Source organism: Durio zibethinus, chromosome 18 (assembly GCF_047325235.1).
Source record: "Durio zibethinus cultivar Kanyao isolate XHJ-2024 chromosome 18, ASM4732523v1, whole genome shotgun sequence".
Lineage (NCBI taxonomy): Eukaryota > Viridiplantae > Streptophyta > Magnoliopsida > Malvales > Malvaceae > Durio > Durio zibethinus.
In genome coordinates, this window is record NC_143179.1 from 21,078,684 (window position 1) to 21,102,778 (window position 24,095).

General features: G+C 35.8%; 3 protein-coding genes and 1 pseudogene across 8 annotated transcripts; 1 reads left to right on the forward strand and 3 right to left on the reverse strand.

Moving 5' to 3' along the window:
• Positions 1 to 310: 310 nt before the first annotated feature.
• On the reverse strand, positions 311 to 3,702 carry LOC111301046 (zinc finger CCCH domain-containing protein 40-like; annotated as a pseudogene). Its single transcript, XR_016329992.1, has 4 exons — positions 3,599 to 3,702; positions 2,512 to 2,760; positions 1,916 to 2,141; positions 311 to 1,181 (listed from the first exon to the last, which is right to left on the reverse strand). The product of XR_016329992.1 is annotated as a zinc finger CCCH domain-containing protein 40-like (transcript).
• LOC111299927 (NADH dehydrogenase [ubiquinone] iron-sulfur protein 4, mitochondrial-like) lies at positions 311 to 7,955 on the reverse strand. Its single transcript, XM_089747878.1, has 10 exons — positions 7,694 to 7,955; positions 7,472 to 7,560; positions 6,870 to 6,999; positions 6,534 to 6,679; positions 5,620 to 5,750; positions 4,187 to 5,217; positions 3,599 to 3,768; positions 2,512 to 2,760; positions 1,920 to 2,141; positions 311 to 1,181 (listed from the first exon to the last, which is right to left on the reverse strand). Exons 1-5 carry the CDS (start codon positions 7,757 to 7,759, stop codon positions 5,666 to 5,668), a joined length of 516 nt encoding a protein of 171 aa, XP_089604004.1. The 5' UTR covers positions 7,760 to 7,955; the 3' UTR covers positions 311 to 1,181; positions 1,920 to 2,141; positions 2,512 to 2,760; positions 3,599 to 3,768; positions 4,187 to 5,217; positions 5,620 to 5,665.
• Positions 7,956 to 8,958: 1,003 nt separating this feature from the next.
• On the forward strand, positions 8,959 to 13,083 carry LOC111299929 (telomere repeat-binding factor 2-like). 5 transcript variants are annotated; one of them, XM_022895461.2, is made up of 7 exons: positions 8,959 to 9,102; positions 9,858 to 10,017; positions 10,231 to 10,442; positions 10,768 to 10,852; positions 11,101 to 11,184; positions 11,592 to 11,935; positions 12,692 to 13,083. In XM_022895461.2, coding segments are annotated over exons 2-7 (876 nt in total). In that variant the 5' UTR covers positions 8,959 to 9,102; positions 9,858 to 9,867; the 3' UTR covers positions 12,693 to 13,083. The 5 variants fall into 5 exon arrangements, with proteins under 5 accessions (XP_022751196.2, XP_089604005.1, XP_089604006.1 ...); XM_089747879.1 differs by having other exon boundaries at positions 8,968 to 9,102; positions 12,676 to 13,083; XM_089747880.1 differs by having other exon boundaries at positions 8,973 to 9,102; positions 9,846 to 10,017; positions 12,676 to 12,870.
• Positions 13,084 to 15,872: 2,789 nt separating this feature from the next.
• Positions 15,873 to 19,926, reverse strand: LOC111299930 (ADP-ribosylation factor-like protein 8a). Its single transcript, XM_022895462.2, has 6 exons — positions 19,673 to 19,926; positions 17,821 to 17,902; positions 17,661 to 17,693; positions 17,379 to 17,500; positions 16,291 to 16,452; positions 15,873 to 16,165 (listed from the first exon to the last, which is right to left on the reverse strand). The coding sequence occupies exons 1-6, from the start codon at positions 19,708 to 19,710 to the stop codon at positions 16,048 to 16,050; spliced, it is 555 nt and encodes a 184-aa protein (XP_022751197.1). The 5' UTR covers positions 19,711 to 19,926; the 3' UTR covers positions 15,873 to 16,047.
• Positions 19,927 to 24,095: the final 4,169 nt, after the last annotated feature.

A 24,095-nucleotide genomic window follows, 5' to 3' on the forward strand; every position in this document is an offset into this window, starting at 1 on the left:
TTTTTTTATCAAATTTATAAAATATTACAATGCTGTTTTGTTTGGTAGTTTGAGACTTTGAATAATTGATCAATCATCAAATTTACTTTTCCCCTTCTTTTGGTTACATTCTCCCCTTTCATGGATCTTGGGGAGATGTTTTTTGTCTCCCAAATTTTCTTGGGGTTGGCCTTTTTGGGTTTGGTTTTATGCTGTCGGTCGGTTGTGCAGTACCACGTGCGGCTTGCCTTGCCTTGCTTTTACTTGTGCATGATTCATAAAACCCTTAACATATTGAAAGCAAAATGATTGCCAATAAAAAAACTACAGATAAAGTAAAGACGATTTTGAACTCAAACAAAAATAATTTTGAGGGTTAACGAGTTAAATTCTTACATAAGCAAAAACAACACTATTGAAACCTTCACCGAGGACATGACCCAGATGCAACAGATGGCCCCGAAAGAGGAGGTGCAGAACCAGATGAAGTTGACACTGGTGGTGTCCTTGTTGAAGATGCACTCACAGGAGGTGTGGGCTTTGGTGGCCCAGAATGTTGATAATGCTGAGCTACTGATGGGGCCTGAGGTGGAGGCATTGCCTAATGACATGGTGGATACTGCTGATAAGGTGGCATTGGTTGCATCCGTATGGTGGATAAAGCTGACGAGGATATTGCCTAGGTGATGGTGGGATAGGTTGGATAATGTTGCCCAGGTTGTTTTTCAGATCCAGATTTGTGTTCTCCCCATCATGGGACGGAACCAAGGCACCCATCCTTTGAGGATTCATTGATGGATAGAGGATTCATTGATGGATAGAGGGCTCTATCCAGCTGAGGTGGAGGGGGATAGTAAAATACTGCATCCGAGGTTTCTGACTCAGGTCTTGGAACCTGGGAATTACCCCACATCAGCTTCAGCCTGAGACCCTTTATGACTAGCTTAGTAGCTTATTAGAAAGCTTTTGTGCAGCCTTCTCAGCTCCTTCTCTGGTTGTATACGTTACAGAGGCACATGCGTTGTCAAGCACCATCTTTATTGATTCAATTTCACCGTGGGCATTATCCCTTAAATCTCGCTACACAACCCTTTTATCAAACCCGCCCACATCAAGGGTTTAATGCTTTCATCCTCAGGAGCTTACAAGAAGGCATTTCACCAGCCTTGTTAAGTAGCTTTATTGCCACTGGATCATTCACCCTGCAAAAGTTAATCACAACATTAGAAAGTATCAAGCATGAAAAGCTTTAATCTACTAAGGCAAGCAATAGGTTTGTCGCAACAAACATTAAGTTTGTCAATGCATTGCAGTATTACCATTCATATATAGAGATGAACATCAAAATGCTAAAAACATCGAAAAAGACACATAAAGACAGAATAGTTCATGGGTATGAACTCCCCGCAAACTCCCTCTCCCCACCCAAACACATTTGGCAATTAACACACAAACTAACACAAAAGGGGAGAGGGAAAGAACATGTGTTGTTAAAAGACTGAAAAATTATGTTCATGACATGACCACTCAAACACTGTGACCAAAAAAGAAGATGGCATTTGTTAAGGATAAATACCTAATTACCACTCGAATAAAGTATCTTCCAATCAATACCCATCCTTGACCATGTTTACCAAGAGAATAATGAGGAAATCATGAAAACATTATCAGGCAGTGTACGACATGAAGCAATAGGTAGCAGAGGTGGCTTTCTTTGACGTATTAATCACTAATCAGGAGCTACTCATAAGAAAACTCACTATTCATAATAAGATGGCCAGCCCCTCTTGTCATATATGATAAGCCTTTTGTTCAGTTACATATTAATTCTCTAGTAAGATATCTGTCACATCATCGATGCAGTAGAGATTATAAAGCTTAGAACAAAGCTCCATTAAAATTTTTATAGCTGGCAAAATATTAACAAAAAATGCACTTACCCATAGTAAGGTCTTTTATGTTTTGCTGTACAACTCCCCAGTTACTGGCATCTCATGCTTATAAGGGCACTCGGCACCTCTTGAGCATTCACCCCGCACATAGAAACTGCAAATATGTGCTCGGTTTCTTTTGTAGCATGGTGTTGTTCTCTGAAGCTTCAAAATAGTGTCATTTGGCCGTAATTTCCCATATGAGGATTCGTAATCTAAACCAGCTCTGGCCTGCAAACCACAAATTTACTTAACTAATCATAACAGAAAAACACAAAAGGAAATAGGAGACGATATCCATCTAAAAGACTAAAGCAAATACATTAGGCACACTTAAAACCACTAAACTCCATCTCATTCACACTGTCAATAAAAGTTTAATTCTACATAAAGATTCCCACATCTATAGAGTTTTAACACACCCATGCATATGCTAGATCGTTCAGCTATTGCAATGATAACTAAAAGGATTGCATTCTGTAAGGCAAACAGCTCAGCTGGAAGTTGCTTGAAGAATTTTATATAAGATGACACTTTAAATAGCTCCACTTTCTTCATAAAATGATACTAAAAGATAACTGTTAAGTATTAAGATATATACCCTGCAGTCATGCTCCTCAGCGATATATACTCTCTATTCACATCACTCTTTGGAATGGCATCATTAGAATTTATATTAAGAGCAGTATCCCGAACTTGAACTCACAATCCATATTCAAGATCTAAAAGGCAGACTTGACAAACATTTTTCAACTTACTGCATGTCTGACAAACCTCAGTTTTCTTATGCCTTGCATCATGACCAGGCCTCCACCTAAATCTTGCATTCTGTATCATAATCTACTTTAGTCTGCAGTGCAAAGTGTACAGAAGCACATGAGAGTAAAACATGGAAATTTTCATTATTGAAGGAACAAAACAAAATTAAATTATCAGAAGACTCGGTGAATCTATAGGTTTAGAACCATAGTCTAAACTAATTAATCTTCATAGACCTTCTTGCCACTTATGAATATGCTGATTTGTGTTATCTCAACCAATGTAGCAGTGAACATACACGGGTTGGGAAATTTTCAAATATGTCCAATTAGTATTACTACTAATGCCTAATGACAGTGTAAATCATTTTGTTATTTCGTAGTGCAAATTCATTTCAAAGAATCTATTCCATCTTTAACTAAGGTTATAGAAGTCACAGAATTAGAAGCATAAAAAACAAACAAAGGTATAATAATAACAAGTCACCTAGTTCTTCCTTGGGAAAAATTGCAAGAGTCAAGCAACAAGCACAGTTAAACAACTTGCCCACTTAGACTCTAATTTGACTACCCATGTTTAACCATTGACAATTTCCTTGGAAAAAATTTTTGATTTACTTATTCTACATTTTCACCTCAAGAAAAGAGGCTCAACCACATTATAGAAAGTTTTTCTGTATTTCACAACTCTGCTCACATCAATATACATGCTGGTTAAAATTATATAGATATGCCTGAAACAAAACCAAAAATACAATTAAAAGGTAAAACCTCTAACAAAACCATACCTTAATAGTTCAATACATTGTAAACTTATAATTCAGTTACTGAAAACTTGGGTTTACATTTCCCATATAAAAATACAATTTCAAATCCCCCGACAGGGACTGACATTTGGAGAGAGAGTATTAAAGAGATAAGGATTAATACCATTCGGACATATGGATTGTCACCAAGGCAAGACTCACAATGATAGTGAAGTTGGCGCGTTCCCAACCATCTGCCTTGTGATCTCTTAACAATCTGTGTGCCATTGTATACTTTGCACTAGGTGGTGTAGCTGTTCACAAGCTTGGATTTGCTCTCTATTTCCTTAATTCCTAATGCAAGTGGAGTTAAGAAACAAAGACAATAATACTGCATCAAAATCAGATTAACAATCTTATATGAATCTGCAAGCATAATGGAAACCGTCAAAATCAATTAAAGAAACACGCCAAAGATAAATACATGACATTTAGCAGATCTTTCTCACTTACATACCATTTATTATAAGAAAATTAAAGATTTCATTCAATTACTATTAAACCATACATACTCATATAAAAGGTAAATTCATATATCAAACTATTTCAATAAAGTTCCAAATTTTAATTTCTTTTTCCCGTATTTCCTATTCAACTGACTAAGTTAAAATCACTTAAATTGATATAAACCAAATACAATAAGAAAATCACCAAAAAAAGGGAGAAAAATGTTTAAAAGGACAAAACTTGAAAGAGGGAGTGTTAAAAGTACCCGAACAGCTACATATACGAGGGGCAGTGGCGGTAGTGGTTGTTGTGGGGGCGCTGACGATTGAAGCGCAACGGTTGAAGCAATCGGTAGGTAGAAGCAAGAGAGCTCTCGCGGGCCGCCGCGACGGAGGGATAGAGGATTGCTTGGCGCTTTGATTTTTTTTTTTTTGGAGATTGGGTGTTTGGGATCAGAATGGGCCCTGCCAAAGCCCAACTTTCAAGCGTCATTGGAAGTTGGGTGGATCTACTTCCGCCAGCCCAAAGGTATATAAATCCATTGAAATGGCAGAAACGCCCTCCACATAAACTCGTATTTTCAAAACCGTGCCCTTCCCTCAATCTGCCAACTCCGGAAGGACAAGGGGTACCCGGAAATGGGTCCGGAGCTCCGGTTTGCTTCCCTGCCTTATCTTCGTCGCATATTCAACTTTGCTACCATTTCCTTTGCCGACGAGCCCTCTTCGGGTACCCCTCTCCCTTCTTTTTCTTTCTCTTATTGGTTTTAGGGGTTTTCCCGGAAACTAAATGGTTAAAATTCGATAATTCCAATCAAATTTTGATAAAATTAAAGGAATAAGATATCAAAAGTTCAAATATCTTGTCATTTCAGTTATTTGTGGTTTTTTCGTTTATCAGATTTTTTTTCGATTGCTCATAATAATGTCTTAATTAAATTTTGATTATTTTCTATCGTTCTTTCTATTTTTGCAGTTGTTGGGGATTTTAGTAAGACATTGCAGTTGTCCTGGCTGGCTGGCTTGCTGGGTTGCAAGTGGAAAATACTCCTGGTTTAAAGCCTGGAACTAGAGTTGTTTGTGACAGAGTTCACATGGATGGTTTGTCTAGGTTTGGGAATCTCAAGAAGTTTGCTCATTCTGAAGGTTTCACAAGGGAATTCCACCCTACACAGACCAATTGTCGAATTTGAAACTTCTTCAACCGCTGATGTTGTCTGTTGTTTGGAATTGCGGTTGAGATAAAAAAATACTTCAATAGCAAAGCCAAACAGGTTCGAAAGCATTTTATCCAAATCTGCATTGTTAAATAATTATACCATCAAACAGAAAAATAGTGAAGCCATGAATGAGAAATATGAAAACAAAATTAAAAGATCTTATCAGTTTATCCAAACAGGTTCTTTTTACATTGATAACTTCATTAAAAAAAAAAAAAATAGTCCAACGTAAAAAGGGGAATTTTCTTCTTGAAAAGAAAATGTCTCAATCAAGTATACTTGCAAGAGGAATTTCAAACCTTTTGTGTTTGAAGAAAAATGAAAATGAAAATGAAAATGAAATTAAATTATTAAAGCTAAAAGAGAAAATAATGCATAAATTTGAACTGTACAGCCCAAAGGTGGATTTCACATCAAATAATGCAACAGATGACAATGTGCAAACAAACACAAAAAGAACTTAGCCTCAGTTGCTCAACTCGAATTATGGTAGAAAAAGGCAACAGGATCTGCAAGATTATAGTATCAGTCTTCAGATATGGCAGATCCCTTCCACTTGAAGTTATCTGCATATGACTTGACTTGCAACCATATTCGCATAAGAAGACAACTGCCATGGGTTTGTAACTTTAGTTGGTAATGAACATAAAACATGGAAACGACATAGCCAAGCATAGGACCATAACAATAGATTTGCAGTATCTAAATCAGTCTGCTTATGCCTAGAGGCTAGAGCACATTACACATAATTGTGGAGAAATAGCTTGACCATTGCAGTAATGTTTGCACATATCACATGCAATGTTCATTCTTCTGGAATTTTTTGGACACAATAGCCGCATATACAATCGTCATATGCAGTAATCCTGTCCTAGATGTCTCTATGAAGTTAAAAGCTTGTTCATTCTGCTGTTATCTAGTATTGTAACTTCAATCTCACTCTCTCTCATGTAAGTAATTTCAACTTGTCAAATGTCAGCTGTTAGAACTTCACAGCATCTTTTAGAAGATTTCAGTGCAACAAGAGGGCTACTAAGAACAAAAATTTCGAGCACAGACCATCAGAAAACCCTCTCAATCACTCATAAAATCACCATTCCAAAGATAACAATAGAAATTACTACAACAAAGAAAATGTCTAATCAAGGATCAAGAATGTGCAGGCAATTATTCCATATTGCTAATCATGAAAAGGTAAAAACCAATGATGCATTAGTTTGTCTTGAGCAACTGTCTTTAGAAATCTCAAGTTGATTTTTATTCTTAAGCCTAGCTATAAGAATTAACCTGATTTAAATTTCGTAAACATGATTTTCATTCCAAATGTTCTGCTATAAAGGCTCATGTGAGGTAATAAGAATAGCGCAAAAGTGCAAAAGAAAGACTCCCAAACCTTAAGCACTGGTGCCTGGCGCTTTTTAACCTGTATGTGAGTTCAAGATGTACCACCGATTTGCATCTCAAGAAGGATAGAGATTGGATTGGATGATTAAGGGAGAAAAACATTTTCGTTACAAAATCATCAAGTGAATATGCCATCTAACAACAGGGAAAAGATATCTGAAATCAAACGACTAATTGTAAAATTTCTGGTCTGACACAAGAAAAAGATAATCTAAGGAACATTCAGACTAAAAAGTAACCAAATATCATGAAAGCTCATTTCTTTAAGCCAAATAAGAAATGGAATAATTTAGTCCAATAATCAAAATTAAAAAGTGAATAATACCACATATTCCCACCCATGTTTCTCAGCAAAAGACTTAGCAGCTTCTTCACTATCAAAACCAAGTGCAGCATCACCAACATTGGCATAAGGGTCCCCTGTGGATGTCCAACGCATCAATGGGTTCTCACACCTACACCATATTATTCATAGACAAGAAATTATTGATTATGTAAATCATGGTTACAAGAAAAACATCTAAGATTTACTTGCACAGACAAGACCAAAACAAAGACTCTAAGTCAGAATCATACCAAGAATTTGGCAATGTGGCCTAAGTTCAAGAAAACAAGTTTTAACCAATGAAACCACAACCCAGCAAACATGAAGCAGAACATTGATACAAGTTAGTGAAGTTTCAGAATCTTCAAGGATATGTGAGGAACAATTAAAAACATGGGAAAAATTCGGTTATCAAAAACAGATAATTGAAGATCAGGAATAGCTTAATTTTGTCATTTTGATTTTCTACCATTTATAAGCATCACCCGTAAAAGAGTCCATATTCTAAGCGCGAAATGGCATATTTACACCCAAAAAAAAAAAAAAAATTCAATTTCTACAGCTAAAAAAGACGGGAAAGTTAGATCGATAAAAAGACATACTTTTGTGTTGACATAAAATTGATCTTCCACTTTCCAACTTTCCCAGATCCTTGTTGTATTGCAGTTCTTGCAGGCGAATATATTACAACCTACGATGAATGTAAAATAAATAAATAAATAAACACGCAGCCTAACTATTGTCTCTTTCGAAAATTAGAGGAAAAAGGGTTGGATTAAAAATTGCCAAAATTAACCCAACACTGATAAAATTTTGAAATTTACACTCCTACGAATATGTTCGTCAGGGATTCCGTAAACCATGCCGACCTCGCCTGGCTTGACCGCCATCAATGCATCTCAAGAGAAGGTTCTCGAGAAAGAGCTCAGCGCCTTTCGAACTGCTCGAGCTTGGCTCCTTGCTTTTTGCAGCGAGTTTGCGGTGGCCATCGTCTTCCTCAAAATCTCTTGCGTTTTTTGGATGCTCTTTTTATCTCCGCTCCTGAAAAAGAAAAAGAACCTCCCTGTGGCAGTGTTGGAATTATTTTAATAAAAAAATTGTAAATGAATAAAATATATTTGTGGGTAATTGTAGTTTTGATCTTCATGTTTCTATATTTATGAAATTGGCCCACTCGTTTTCGTTTTGTCGTAAAATCCATTGATAATTGATGCAATTAGGCTAATTTCGGTGCAGATTGCGCATTTAGTGATTTAGTAATGATTTAAATAAAGATTTTCATCTACCACAGTACCACTTGCAAATTAAGTTCATAGCCCATAATAATAATAATTACAAATTAGTTTACATACTGGACCATATTTTTTTTGGATTATTGAAAATTTTTTTCAAATTTTAAAAAGAGGTATGTATTAGTTTTCTACATATTCACTAAAAGAGATAAAACTAGTATTTTTCCAACTTTCTTCGCTTCTATTTCATTTTCAAACAATTGTATAGTATTTTAAAAAAATTATCAAATATATTGATAGTGAAAATTTTTAAATATTGATAATGAAAATTTTAATTTCATAAATAAAATTAAAATATTGATACATATTTTTAATTTATATTTAAGAAATAAAAAATTAAAATTTTAAAAATAAGACATATGTTATTATTTTTATTTTATTTGTGAAATTAAAAAATTTTAATGTTAATATATCAAATATTTTTTTTTTGAAAAATTAATAAAAAATCAAATTCTCATGTAAGGAATAACAATTAACTAAAATACATCTTTTAAAGTAATTTTTTTAATCTAAATGCTTCTTTTTACCAAAAATAATAGATAGCAACCGTCCAAAAAATCTTATAAATGTAACTTTGAAAGATTTTTCTTTTAAAGTTGAGATTGCTCAAATAAGATGATAGAGTAATTACTTTTTGTAGCCTCCCAAGTCACTTGAGTCTAGTTTGAAACTTTGGCTGAATTATACCCTTAGATTTAGGGACCTAGTTCTATTTAGAAAAGTTTAGGGGGGCTAAAAGTTATTTTCAAAAATTCACAACAATTTTGAATAAAAGAACATTTCCAAATTTCTATTTTATTATTCTTATGGACAAAAAAGCCAATCTCCTATTATATGTATTTTTTCAATCCTCTGTTTTGTAAGAAATACTAATTTCCCGACAAAAATTCGATGTTCCGCGCGTGAATTCTCTTCCTCCCTTCGCGCGTTTCTCCGATCAGGTATTCCATTTTAAATCCTCGATTTCCTCCCAAAAAATTCATTCATGATTTTTAAAATTCAGCACTTAATACGAAGTTTTTTCTTTGGAATTTTCTAGATGAATCGATTCTTGATAAATTTCATCAAAGTCTAAGCTTTGGATGAAAATGCTTTAATCTGATTTCTTTTTGCTTCATCATTGTTATTTTCAGAATATAATTTTGATTGTAGTTTAAGAGGAAATTAAAGATATATAATTACAATTACATTTCATAGCTGTGATTACCTGTGGTGATGGATTGAGCGTAAATTTATGTATTATTTGAGTCAAGATAAGTTGAAAGTTTGAGTTTTATGCTTAAGAACAAGTTTGGGTTTGTAACGCTATGTCTAAATTTCTGAAACTTAATCGCATTAAGGATTTTTTCTGTTTTTATTTCTGATTTTTCATTATTTTGGCTTTTTTTTTTTTAAGTTTTCAATTTTGCGCTACTGGAATTTCATAATGGATGAGAATTGGAGCCTCAGATCAATTTATTGTAAAATGTCACGAAAAGATCTGTCTGTGAATGTCTAGTCTTTGTGTTAATGCGATTATGCCTTTCAAAAGGTTACATGCATTTTCAGCACTTATTTGTTGGTCAATTACTATGCTTTTTGTTGGTTGTCTAAACTTGATGCATAGGTGCGTAGGCATATAATAGGATTGATTAGTATTAGTGTTTGAACTTTTTGAATTTCAATTGTTTATATTCTCTTCTAGTGGGGGTTTCAGGGATTTGTTGATGGGTGCCCCTAAACAGAAATGGACAGCAGAAGAAGAAGCTGCTCTCAAGGCAGGAGTTGTTAAGCATGGAACTGGTAAATGGCGCAATATACTTTCCGATCCCGAGTTTAGTTCTGTCTTGCGATCACGCTCAAATGTGGATCTCAAGGTATGTAGCTGAGCCTCAAGCAGGATTCACCAATCATCATTGAAATAAGCATTTTAAGGTTTTCTGGTTTAATGACCAGAGATTGCTGTGTCTTGATAGTGCCTTTATTAATTGCATCCTAAACTATTGAAGCAACACTTTGTGCTTATTTTGGTTGCCAATGTTCTCTCATGCATTGAGGTGAACTAATGTGTATAGTTCTAATGTGGCCAGGATAAATGGAGAAATATAAATGCCACAGCCATATGGGGGTCAAGACAGAAGGCCAAGCTTGCTCTTAGGAGAAATCAGTTGGCCACTAAACATGATGATAACCCAATGGCTCTTATCACTGTACCTCCAAGGGAAGAAGTTGTTGATGCTAAGCCCCTTGCAGTTTCTAGTGGAACACCAAGGGCAATTGATCCTAAAAAACCAATTTCAAGGTTGCTTGTTACATATATTCTTATATCATATTGAAGTCACTTTTAGTTGAACTTGGGTATATGAGTGCCAAGATATTAAAACATGAAAAGATGCAGAAGGCAAAAGTTATTTATTTCGAAGATTGATTCATTTTAAATTGGCTATTGAAAATGCACATTTTTGTTATTGCTTCAGTGCTGCAGATAACTTATTTTTAACTAACTGAAATTATCCAATCTACTGGTCATTGTAGGCCAAAACAATCTTATGTTGAGAGCCCTAGTATTCTGATTTTGTACAGGTATGTTAATTGCTAATTAAGTGATATCCTCTCAATGCTTGTAGGTTGGATAATATTTTATTAGGGGCTATCACCAGTTTGAAAGAGCCAGGTGGTTCTGACAGGGCTTCAATTGCTGTATACATAGAGGTACTTTTCTTTCTGGGATCAGTCACAAATTCTAAATACTTGAAGAAAACATACCTATTTAATTAAACTGCTGAAGGCTTTTACCTCTTGTAATGGTTATATATAACACCAAAATTAGGGTTTCTCTTTCTTCTTATTTCTTGTCCAATTTAAAGTCTTTAGACCTAAAGCGCAGCTCTAAAACTATTGAGAATGACTTCCCTAAAACATCTAAACTAGTTTGAGTTTGTTTTATCTTTGCATTATAGGAGAAATATGCTGCTCCACCAAACCTCAAGAAGCTGTTGGCAACAAAATTAAAGCTGTTGGTAGCAAATGGGACATTGATAAAGGTAATCATACCATTGATTATTGGTGGAACAGTATCTGTAGAATATTATTATCTTCATCATGATTCATGTGCATAAATCATTTAGCCTATGAGGTAGCTTGCATGGCAGAAAAGTTAAATTCAACACTAGTGTTCCATGATTATAGAAAAGGTCCTTATCATTGACAGAAATGCTTAGGTGATACTCTTATGCCATTGATGTTCCAGAAAATGATATTAGGATAACCTATATGACACGTGCACTTGTAATATTGGACAATGATACTTTTCTTCCTCATGAATTGCGTGAAATGTTGATGTTGGTTTTTCTCCTTTGCTTGTGGAAAGTTATTGGCATATCTTCTCATAAAGGGGGAAATATGTTTCGAAGTTGGGAATGATTCATCTTTATGATGTATATGTTGATAGGCAAAGCACAAGTACAGGATTGCACCACGTTCAACTATTTCTGAAGCAAGATCTCCTCTGCTTCCTTTGGAAGGAAGGCAGAAGGGTTCTTCAAAAGCAGAGAAGAAGGGCGTCAACATTCTTACTAAAACCCAAGTTGATGCAGAGTTGTCAAAAATGAGGAGCATGGCTGCAGAAGAGGCTGCTGCAGCTGCTGCACGAGCAGTTGCAGAGGCAGAATTTGCAATTGCAGAGGCTGAAAAGGCAGCAAGAGAGGCTGACACAGCCGAAGCTGAAGCAGAAGCAGCAAAAATTTTCGCTAAAGCAGTAGAGAAAGCATTGAAGTCTCAGATGCTAGATACCTGGTAAATCCTCTTTAATCAGTTTTTCTTAGATATTCTTCTTATCGAACAATGTTCGTAGATCTAAAAACACAGGTTTTCTCAGAGGAAGCTTGTGTCGGTTGCTTAAGAGGATCTTAATCAAGAGTACATCTAGTCATAGTCATGATATTTACCCCCTGCGGCTCTGCCAATCAACAAAGCTTCATTGCAACTTGACATCAGTTCAACAAAATTTATTTCTCTTATTTCAGTGAGCCTATTTCAACCTTTTTTCTACACCGTTGAGAAGTTTCTGTAACTAAGATTTAGGAAGGATAGCTATTCTTATCTGTAGAGCGTAGAGTATCCTCGGACTTCTTTGAACTCAGTGGTTGGATAGTTTCATAGAAATCCCATTGCAAATCAGGCGGTTACTTTCTCTTAATATCATTATTCTTTTCCTCCTCATAGAAGCTTCTCTTTTCCTGTTGATTTTGACACCAAGTATATCCAAGAAGTAGTGACATGGAGTGGCTACATATTTTTGACATCCATAGCTTTCATGTTTTATGAAACAACAATTTACTATTACTTGTCAAGTATATCCAGGTGATAGTGACATGGGACTTCTGGATATTTTTGACATCCATCATTTTTATTCTTTCTTTTGTGAATGTTGTATTTGAGCTTAAATAAAAGAGTACTATATTGTAGCATCTTATGGTTTGCAAGATTTTACCCCTATCATGTGTTTGTTTTTGTTGCTTACTTCTTGATGTCAGTTGGAAATTTGTGCAGATGACATAAATGGATACCTACCATTTGGCCTTAAATCGATGCTGGAACCATGCATCAGACTGGAATAATGCTGGCCTCATATATCAGCGGTGACCATGTCTATAACTGTAACTATATTAGGCTTGTAAAGAAGAAAATGCGAGATTAATCCACCAAGTTCTGCTTCTTTTGAGCGAACATTTGACGAGGAGCTTAGAGATTTTTGAAATTCTATGGCTTTATCATGAAGTAATTGAGGTAAAGGGTACAGATATAGCAAAAGAAAGATAAGTATTTAGGATGGCACGCTTGAGATATGGTCTGTCTTTTCGAAAGTCAATCCAAATACAATTTCAACTACAATTTTGCACAAAAATTGCATGATTATATAGCTATCTGTGAAGTTTGTGGTACATGCTTTTAATTGGATTAGGAATAGAAGGAGCTCAACTCCTATCACCTATACTTTTAATCAATTTCCTGGAATGGTATGCAAAAAATTACAATACTATGAAGCCCTATCGCCCTGGTTAGCTATATAGAAATAACAATGTTTTCACACCATAAATTGGCAGGCAAAAAAAATAAACGTATCATTCCAATTTCTTTCAGTGCGGATTCATCAAGCTGCACATCTAATAAAATATACTTGACCAGCAAGATGGGTTGACTTCAAAATTTTCAAACCATAAGCCTCATCACGTTTTATTCTGCCTTAAAACATGCCAAAACTACATAGCATAACAAGCGGAAACTAGATTGGATAATGACTATTTACTTATTCATTGGATAATGACTAATTACTTATTCCATGGTTTTTAGGGAGGGTACTGACTAATTAAACACAGCAACAATGAGGCACAACATTTCATCCTAGCTTTGCTCAGAACAATCTAGCATAAGATTTTACCTAAAACCATATGTTAACTCACTGTCACAGGACTTGCAGAAATATTTTGTGGAGACCAGAATCCATATCTCCAACAAACATGGCCAAAGCTTCAAGTAATCATCTTTAGAACATCTGTTAAACATTAAATGAATTAGCTGCAATGAGCATCACACAAGGTTTGACTATCCATTACCAGGTCTGCAAAAATTTGGCATATTACCTTTGATTAGTTCAAAGCATCATAGAAATAGCTTTGTCGCAAACTCTCCAAGGTGGCTCCACTGCTACCTAATTTTAGCTCACAATGGACATGGATTTTAACCGATGCATGTAGGATGATGATGAAAAAGCAAAAAAATAACTCCTTTCAAAGGCAAAAAACCTGTACTCCAACTGAAGCAATTAGTCCTCCATGCTCAGTGACCAAATAACAAATCCTTTCCTCATTTGAAGGAAAACTAGCAATATATATATATATATATATCAGATTCTCAGTAGGAAACTAAGAAAAGAGAACCTGTAGAACAAAGCTCCAAAATATAAAGAGTATAGAGATGCTACAAACAAATGTCCCAGCATTCCAATTCCAATAACTCTTGACTCTTGAGTTCCCAGGTAGGTGCACTGAGACTTACAAGTTAAGAAACACAACATTCTCTAAAGCAGCAGCAGCATTTCAGCCTTGGTAGCAAATGTCAAAAGAAATTTGGATGATAACATATCTTAGTGTATAGCACAGAAGCTAGGTAGCCACTCTAATCCAATCAACTTGATACACCCAAGGCTAAATGCATCAAACATCTCCACGGAATTTCATAAAAGAGCAGAAAGAACAGTAAATATTTTCTTAAAGGAAAAAAAACCCAATCTTTTCAGAAGAAGACTGAATTAATTTCAGCAAAGTTTTTCACTTTCAAATTCCGATGGTAATGCCAGAACAAAAATATCTTAAAAAAAGGTTCATTCAAGTACCACAGTGGCACCCAATTCTTGGAGCTTCTTAATAATGGCCTCGGCTTCCTCTTTTGTAACTCCCTTTTTAACCACAACGGGAACTTTCTCCACCAAATCTTTAGCTTCCTTTAACCCCAATTCCGTAAATGTCCTCACTTCTTTTATTATTTTTATCTTCGCCGCCACGTCGAATTTCTCCAGCTTTATATCAAACGCCATCTTTTCTGCGGCTTTCGATTCGGCTGCGACCGAACCGGATCCGGGTGCTGATGGGGCAGCGGAGGTGACGCCAGAGACGGCAGGGCCGTAGCGGTTGAGGCCCAGTTTGAGACGGAAGAGGATGGAGTAGTCATAGCGTTCGAGTTTTGTTAAGTCTAAAAGCTCGTCAGCGATGCGCTCGAGTTTCTGGATCCTATCCTCGGAAGTGAAGGTGGAAAAGAATCCAGAAATGGGCGGTCTCGGTGAGGAAGAGATGAGGAGTTTGAGGAGGGATTTGGTGGCGAGTTTTGTAGTCATGGAGGACATTTCTGGGACTTTAATAGCGGAGTTACTGTGTTAAGATTTGGGGTTTTTCGGGGATGAGAGGGTTTTAGAAGGGTAAACTAGGTGAGGACATTTTCGGGATTTTAGTAGTTGTTTCTGAACCTTTTTAAACGACGTAGCTTAGATTTGAAGCAGCTCTTGTTTTACTAATATACCTTTGGTTTTCCTAAGTTTTTGTTTTATTTATCTCACAAAGATGGGAGAGTTGATATATATTTATATTTAGATTTGAATTTAAATTTAAATTTAAGAAAAAATTAAAAAAAAAAAAACTTTTAAATTGTTCTATGTGATCATAGACAAATGACTAATAAATTATTAATTTGGCAATTGAGACATAAAAAATAAAAATCTAAATTTCAAATTGCTATTAGATCAATGAGAAATTTTTTTTTATTTTTAATATAAAATTATCCTGGTTTAAATTTTTTTCATTATTTCAACTTAAAGTTCAACATTCTATCAACAAATTTGTCTGTTTATCTTTTTTTTTTAATGGTAATTAATAGAAATGCCTTTTTCTTTTTAATTGAAGAGCAAGACATCAATGATTGCCTTGGGAAAGGTCAGCCATGCTCTAATCCATTTCACTATGACTCATTTGCTTTATAATCTCTCAAAGTAGACAACGGCCTGCCCTTCAAATCCATTGAAGGAGCTCGTGAGCTAGACTAGCAGCATTCCTTCATATTTTATCACTAATTATTTTCTTTTCACATCTTATCAGTAAGTAAATCCCTTGAACAAAGAAAACAATCATCAACACCCAAAGCATTGACATGAACATACATATCCTTTAATGAACATTTGATAAGAGCATGCCAAGAGAAATATTAATCATACTTCAATTAAAACTGTGATGTACATGGTGGGAAAATAATATTAAACAACCAGAAAATAAAAGTTAGAGAAAAAACAAAAAAAAAAATTGTTCCTTCTGAAACTCGAATTATAAAACAAAGATTCAGCAAATAAGAAACGACTTTCTTCAGCTCTTTGATTTGGAATGCTTTACAAGCCAATCAATAACTAAGTCAATGTTGGTTGAGTTCTTGCATGATATCATGAAGCAGCAAACTTCTCTGTCAGTAATTGACTTGAGTCCCCTGCACATAACATTCCATGTTATGAAACGGTGTTTGCTTTTAAGGAAAGAAGAATCACTTTAGTTCATTTTTGGCATTTCCGTTTTGTCCTGTTAATTGAGTGAATTAAGTGAAATGTCTCTTACATTTCTTCAGTCAAAGCCTGTTTTGACAGAGCTCCTGGCTTGTCAATCTTGTTTCCTAGCACCAGAAGAGGGATGCCATTAAGTGAGGGTTTGCTCAGCAAATCATGAAGCTCACTTCTTGAGATGCTCAGGTTATCAGGATCAGCAGCATCCACCACATAACTGAAAAAAAAAAAAAAAAAAAATCAGGTTAGATGTAAACCTACCAAAACCTCTACAAGAATTTGATAGGCAGTCTTATCATTTAACATCCAATCATAACCAAGTGTGACACACAACAGGATTCATAAAATGCAAATGCACCCAAAAAAATTTATGGGATTTACATGGTTTCACTACCATAAAAACTAAATAAAGTAGCCAAGGTTCTAAAAGGAAAAACATATGCCCATACACAAATAATACAGCAGTTGCAAACCTTCATTAACCTATTCGTAAAGTGTTATTGCCTGAGACACAACTCTATCAAACTGGTAAGAAATCCTAAGTGTTATTGCCTGAGGTTCCTTGTTGATACTTCTCCTTGGACGCGTGCTCATGGTTTGTTGTTAATGGATATACAAAGTCGTAAATGCAATTCACATAATGAAGAACAGTATCAGGTTTCACAATTTGAGAAGTACAAAGGTAAGTAACTGAAGACTAGTCAATTACAGCAATAGTTATAGACGGCAATTTTTGCATATATTAAATCTAGTGATGGAGAACATTCTTGCAAGTTTTGGACCTTATTTGTTAGATTTATTTTCTATGGACTTAAAGCCTAGGTTATTTGTTCTAGATCGTCTAGGCTATATAACCTTTTTGCATCAAATGCCAACCTTTCCAAGTACCAAGTAGAATTTATGCACAGAATTAAATATCTTCAATTCCTGAGCTATGCCTTTTGAAGACATATACCAAAACAGGAATGAAGGGCAATGCAGTTTTAGATAATACTTATAATGCCAGTTTTGAAATGCCCACTACCAAATTAGAGATGGTTAAAAATTGGCAAAGAAAACTTTTGTTCCCCCAAAATTGTTAAAGCAATTTAGAAGAAAGTTATTTCAAATAAGAAGTCTGAAAATAAAGAAGTATCTTCTCACACAATTGCAGAAACCGCACGGCAGTATCGTTCCCACATACTGCGAAACCTAGGTTGACCTCCAAGATCCCATAACTTTATTGTAACATTTCCTTTTGTCACTTTCCTCATGTTGAATCCAACCTGAAAATAGGCCATTAGACATAAATTACCTTAGTTCTATGATAGAAAGAAAAAGACAACAAAAGCATTGACATGTAATATCATCCAAATTCACAATCTGAAAAAAAAAAAAAAAAAACTGATGGAACAAATACAGATCCTCTCAGATGATATGACTCACCGTGGGGATCATATCTTCACTATATCCACCGGTCTGAAAAAGCAGCCAGCCAACTTAAAGTCAATCCACAGAATATGTTAAATAAAACACATGCTAGATTGATACTAATGGACCCTTTCTACTGCAACAACATTTACAAGTGAGGTTTTAATTTACTTACAGCAACAACATTTACTAATGATGTTTTTCCAGCATTCTGGAGTCCTATCAAAGACAGCTCCATTTCCTGCTTGAAAAACAGGCTGCAAAACATATAGAAAAAGTGAGTCCTTGTACCATGACGGTTGACCCTACTGAGGTTAACTTGAAAGAGCCTTAGTAAAACAAATAAAGATTTGAAAACTCTGCAATAATAGGTGACCGACTGAATACAATTGATTAATAATGCAACAAAATCAATCTAACAGGATAAAGCTCACAATTTTAACAATTTAGCACGTTTTACTGTCATAGCATTCATTCTCCAAATACATACCTATATATAAATCATATCACTGACTGCAAAGTATGTGAATTCCAGTTTGGTTAAAAAGAAATGGTTCCCATCACAAAAAATAAAACCTAGATATACAAACCATCCACTAAGCTACATGAACCCAAAACAGCATTTACAACTTAAACTAGAATTGCAAGCTATGTGGAGGTGGAACAGAAAAGATTTTTTTTATTATGCACTCTCCCAAAAAACTTTAACGAATCATGCCACTAACAATAGCTTGATCACGCCAGTAAAAGATAAACTCGCAACCTTCAAACTAATCAATATAGGATATGACTCAAAAGGCATGATATCTTAAACGTTAGTGTATGTGTCACGAGTCGACACTTAAGTTTCGAATTCGCGCGGTTTCGGGACCCGAGCATTCACCTTTCCGACATCTCAGATCAACCCTTCGTCACAATTCACACCCTTGTGAGGTATTGTCCACTTTGGCCCCCTGACCTCACAGTTTTATCCTACAAAAAGTGCCTGGTGAGACGGAGGTGGTGTGAACCTTTATATACCCCAGTGATCCTCCTATTATGTTTGATGTGAGATTCAGGACTCCTTCTTAGGTCGGGTCACCCTGCCTACCTCCCTCAAGATGCTTGACGTGGATCGAACGGTTTAGGGCTGACTCTGATACCACTTGTCACGAGTCAAGACTTAAGCTTCGAACTCGCGCGACTCCGGAACCCGAGCATTCATCTTTCCGGAGTCCAAATCAGCCTTCCTATCACAGTTCACATCTTTGTGAGGTATTGTCCGCTCTGATCCCCTGATCTCACGGTTTTATCTTACAAAAGACGCCTCACAAAACGGAGGTAGTGTGAACCCTTATATATCCCAATGACTCTCCTATTATGTTCGATGTGGAATTCAAGATTCCCTTTTAGGTTCGTGACACATGCACTTGACTACCATAAACAATACTCTAGAATGGCCACATAGATTGAATTTCCTCATAGAAATCAAACTTCGACAACTGGAACCTAATGCCATACAACTCCCTTCACCCCAAGAATAACTAAACTCTTCTCTTCCTTCTCTTTGCCCTATTTCTTACACAGATTTCCTTATCTGCAGAGTGATGTTACCATAATCTACTCCACACAAATGCGGAAATAAAACAATCTAAAACCATTGTATCATTGAATATGATATTTAAACATTTTTTTTGAATATGATATTTAAACTTTTTTTTTTCAAAAAAAAAAAAAAACAAAACCCCATCTTCTGTTATCCATCTTGTTCGTGAACTATACATTAATTCATTCCATTCAATATGTAATATCCTTAACCCTTGAAGAAATTTGACTGCATTGTCAAACAAAAGCTGCAAAATTCACTTCTTCAAACACAAAAGTCAAGGATAAAGAAAGAAAATTTAGCTTAAATAAATGAAACCCAACTCCATATAAATCATAACTCTCAATCTAATACAAATATTTTCCTCGAAAACCCATCAGAAATTCAAAAAGAGTAACATTGCAGGAAACGAAACGGAAAAATAAAAAAACAATTCTCCTACCTACGAAGCCAATTGAGAAAAGCTTCCCACAAACCCATTCGGAGATTCAAAAAGAAAGAGAAGCAGAGACCCCAAGCAAAAAAAAAAAAAAAAAAAACCTTTTTCTAGTCAATTTAAAACAACAAAAAAAAGAAAAAAACAGGAAGAAAGGGAAAGCCAGAGATCTCTCTTAGCCCCTGGCTCCTCTGTCGTTTTCCTTCCCTCCCTCACGCCTGCTGATTTCTATTTTTTTTTTAACCAAATAATTCCTCACTGTTTTTTTTGGCCAACTATTCCTCGCTTCTAATTTTTCCAATTACGGTGGGCGATAAGTTGAAAAAAATTATTAATGTTTGAGGAAACCTCAGCCGTTGATAGTAGGTGATTTGGGAAATTATGGACGGTTTCGATTTTATTTGATGTTTTGCTTCGGTTAAAAATGCCGCAAGTTTTGTCGTAATTTCGACAAATTGGGAGGAAAGATTCCGTCAAAAAAGTGAGCAGTTGGGAGTAATAAATAGATTGAACAGTTAACGATCTCGGTTTTGGGAGTTAAGTTCACGGAGGAATGTGATTGGTAAGATCACGGACATGTTTGTGGAGGTGATTGGACAGTGGGATTCAATCGCATCTAATGGAAGATCCAAAGTGACGTCATAGAAGATAGTAGTACAGAAGAATTGAGGTGGCTGAGCATTTGCTCAAGCGTTTCTGTGTGCCGGAGAAAAAGGCCTTAGCTCGTTCAATGATCGCACAATTTTAGCATCTGTGTATTTAACATTAGTATCTGTATTTAAATTTGTTTATTTTACATTAAATATAGATAATTTATTGTATCTGTTGATACATTAAATATAAAAATAGTTTTTTATTACATTCATAAATGATTTTTATTAAAATTTTACATTTCTTTTATGCTTTTTTATATGATACATCTTATTTAAAATGACCAGTTCTACTCAATATTACCCAGAATGAAGTCCAAAAATTGAGAAAAAATCTTGACTGGAATTGGCTCCACTATACACTGTTTCATAGGCGAGGTTATAAATTGATTAGTATTTCCATTGCAGAAACGAGAAACATTACATGGTTTTATTTGTATAATACTATATGTGAATGTACGTACTTGTAGGTGACCTTCAAAATAACTGAGGTATATTCAAGAGTCGGATTGAACGAACAAAATTATGGTTTATTCCACTTTGGGATGATATGTGACCCGTTATCCGGAGCACCTACTACAGCTATGTACCTGAAGACTGCCCTGAGGATGCCGTTCCCATCGGCAACATACCAGTTAATGGAAGCTGTCATCTTTATCAATCGCTTTGTGTGTAATCTCTGAATTCTAAAGGTTTTTGATCTTATGAAGTAAGATGGGCTATATATTAATGCTTTTATGCCTGATGAAGAAGCTCTTGTTCACTTGTTATTTTATCCTATTTACCTTAGTAGCAATGAAGTTCCTTTGTCATGTCTGTATATTTGTTTTGCTTAGGTTGCCACTGAAGTCAACCTTTGATGAGATGTTATTGAGAGTATAATTTCTTTGTGACTGAAACAAGAGAGATTATTTGCCCTATTATATTAGATTGGTTACCTGCTGAGAATAATAGGGAGAGAATGTCTATAGTATGGAGGAATATTGTGGAGGTGAAAAATGAAGAGGGGATGGATAAATTGATTGGTTTTGAGGGGTGTAGATGGGTGATTGGTGATGGGAAAAGAATCTATTTTCGGCTTGATAGATGGCTGGGTGACTAACCTTTAAAGGAGAGTTTCCCTAGTTTATTTTCAATAGCCTTCAATAAGGTGCGTAGAGTATCCAGGCTGGTAAGTGATTGGGGAGAGTGGCAGCTTCAATTCCGAGGACAATTGACGGAATTGGAAAATCAATTAGCAAAGAAGTTGTTAATGGAGGTTCAAGATGTGTTCCTCACGGAAAACATGAAGGACAGGCTAGTGTGGGAAGTGGAGTAAAATGGTGGCTTCTCAATTAAAAGACCTAACGCTGCTCTGCACTCTTTATCAGTGCCAAAGGTATGGTTTGTCTCCATCTGGAAATACAAAGTTCCTCCTAAAGTTCAGTGCTTTATTTGGACTACCATTTTGGATTGCATTCCATCTAAATTTTTTCTAGGGGCTAGAGGGGTACATTTTGACGATAATCAGTGTTTACGTCTATTGTGTGGGCTGTTCATTGAAAGCTGTTTTCATATTCTGTGCTGTTGTGATTTGTCATGAAAAATATGTTGCTCTATTTCATTGGTGGGGGCTGGTGTGGGTAGTCCCGAATTTTATGCATGATCTTGTGTTACAGAGTGAGTTTGTTCCTTTCTCTGGAGTGACTAAAGGTAGATGGTTGACTGTTCGTAGAGCTACTTTGTGGTCTCTATGGATTGCTAGAAATGAATCAGTCTTTGAAGGGATGAAATGGGATAGGGAGGAGGTTATATTTCTTATCAAGCTGAGAGCTATGTTTTGGTTTAAAGCTATTGAAGGTGGTCCTGGAGTTGAAGAATTTGGTTGGTGGACTGATCCCTAGGATAGTTATGAGCGGAAATCTGGTGAAATCGAAAAGAAATGGGATTACATGGGTGAGTCCTTGTGGTAATCCAGAGGGAAACCAGGATTGGCTGGTTGTGGGGGTGTTCGTAGAAATGCTGAAGGAATCATTTTAGGACTATTCTATGGACCTATTGGTATTAGAGATTCTAATGTTGCTGAACTTATGGCTATCAAGACAGCATTAGAAGTTTATTCAAAGTCTCCAATGGTTAAGAATCATGAGTTGATAGTTGAATCAGATTCAAAGGTTGCTATCTTTTGGATGTGTAATGAGGTAATTTTGAATGAGATTGACAGACTCAGAGAAAGTATTGGCAATGCATATTTCTATCATACTCTCAGGGAAGCCAACTCATTTGCTGATTCACTTCCTAAGATATGAGTTAATCGAGAGGATTTATTTGTTGCCTGGATGTAATAGAGCCACTCAGCTGTTGTTTTGAGTATGTATTATTGAACTGCTGTTTCGAGTCTGTACTGTTTTGCTATTTGGACCTTGTATTGCTATATCAGTCTATTAAGACTGTTCTATTAATAAAATTCAGTTTTGACTGAGAAAAAATGCCATACTATATTCTGCGAAGTTCCCAGGAGGGATTGAGTCATAAGTAGATATAAATAATGGTTTTGATGCAGTGAAAGAGAAGCATTTCTTTGTAATCGACGTTGTATTTATTGACGTAGTTCCACTGCAGGATTTCTTCTAACTTCTTATATTTTTGGATTAAGCAGACAATTGTGATTGCAAATTGAAAATCTTTGAGCCATTTCATCTTTCGATTGTTGTTCAACCGAAGGGACTGACGAAGGAAGATAAATGCTGCATAATTAGGATTCATACCCGGTAGAATCTCTGCCCACTTTTAGCTTTGCTCACGTGAATGCATAGAAGATTACCTTTGGCACCTATATTTTCGAGTTTAGCATGTGTAGATGCTTTCCAATAAAATGTTTGACATGTAAGACATCAGGGCTTCATTGTACCTTCACTATATTATCCTCATTTTTAGCACCTATTTCAGCCTTTCAGCCTTGACATTTGATTGCACATCTTACTCTTTAGTTCTAAGAAGTTTTCGCTGTATTAATTGTTTGGTCACTTTGTAATCTCTGGCTCTTTTTAAGTACTAATGCACTTATTACATAATCACATCCGGTTGCACTGGATGGGCACCTAATGAAGCACTGAGCCATGCAGCTGAGTCCATCATGGCTCCATGGGAGACAATGGAAAACCCATGCAGCCAGGGATTCCAGGTTCGTATATTTTTATGGCAGATCGTGGAATCCAGCTGAGTCAACGGACTCAAGATTTGTACGGTTACCTTCAGTAATTGGTGGCCCTGCTGATAGGCCTCTTGAGTCCAACTTCTGATTTCCACTATGGCCGAGGGCGTTAATATATTGGCATCCGAAGTGGAGATTTCCCTTTGAGTTGGAGACATTCGAAATGACTGGCTCATTTTTCTTTCCAAATTTATGGTTTGGAGCGTATTGCATATCAAGGCTCTTCACCTATTCTTTCACTGGTTTGCATAGTGATCTCTGTGATTTGCAAAGCCTAATCCGAGCTCACACACCCCAATAAATTGGTGTACATGTTCATTCTCTTGCACTGCCCGTGAACTTACATCTGTCCGTGGGTAATGTTAATATTAGCACAGGGGATATTACTGTTGGTTGAGACTTGTGATTTATGTCCTTGCTAATTCCCTCACAGTTTCTTATTTCATGGCCTTTTGTCATAGAAATGGAGCTAGAAGTTATTTTGCGGTTTTCATTTGTTTGCTCCAAAAAAAAAAAGGAGGAGAAAATGTTGGAGACTTTGATAGTGATTTGGGACCGTAATTTACAATGACAATGTTGTCTCAAG

Bases quoted from the DNA above. Each gene is read 5' to 3' on its own strand.
- LOC111299930 (XM_022895462.2), bottom strand. From the start codon at position 19,710: ATGGGTTTGTGGGAAGCTTTTCTCAATTGGCTTCGTAG. The intron at 17,903-19,672 runs GTAGGAGAATTG...TATGTTTTGCAG, and splicing joins TTTCTCAATTGGCTTCGTAG to CCTGTTTTTCAAGCAGGAAA. The intron at 16,453-17,378 runs GTGAGAAGATAC...TTTTTTTTTCAG, and splicing joins CGTGCGGTTTCTGCAATTGT to TTATGTGGTGGATGCTGCTG.
- LOC111299929 (XM_089747879.1), top strand. From the start codon at position 9,868: ATGGGTGCCCCTAAACAGAAATGGACAGCAGAAGAAGAAGCTGCTCTC. The intron at 10,018-10,230 runs GTATGTAGCTGA...TAATGTGGCCAG, and splicing joins GCTCAAATGTGGATCTCAAG to GATAAATGGAGAAATATAAA. The intron at 10,443-10,767 runs GTTGCTTGTTAC...CAATGCTTGTAG, and splicing joins CCTAAAAAACCAATTTCAAG to GTTGGATAATATTTTATTAG.
- LOC111299927 (XM_089747878.1), bottom strand. From the start codon at position 7,759: ATGGCGGTCAAGCCAGGCGAGGTCGGCATGGTTTACGGAATCCCTGAC. The intron at 7,000-7,471 runs GTATGTCTTTTT...AATATGGTGTAG, and splicing joins AATTTTATGTCAACACAAAA to GTGTGAGAACCCATTGATGC. The intron at 5,751-6,533 runs GTTTGGGAGTCT...AACCCATGGCAG, and splicing joins GCCAGGCACCAGTGCTTAAG to TTGTCTTCTTATGCGAATAT.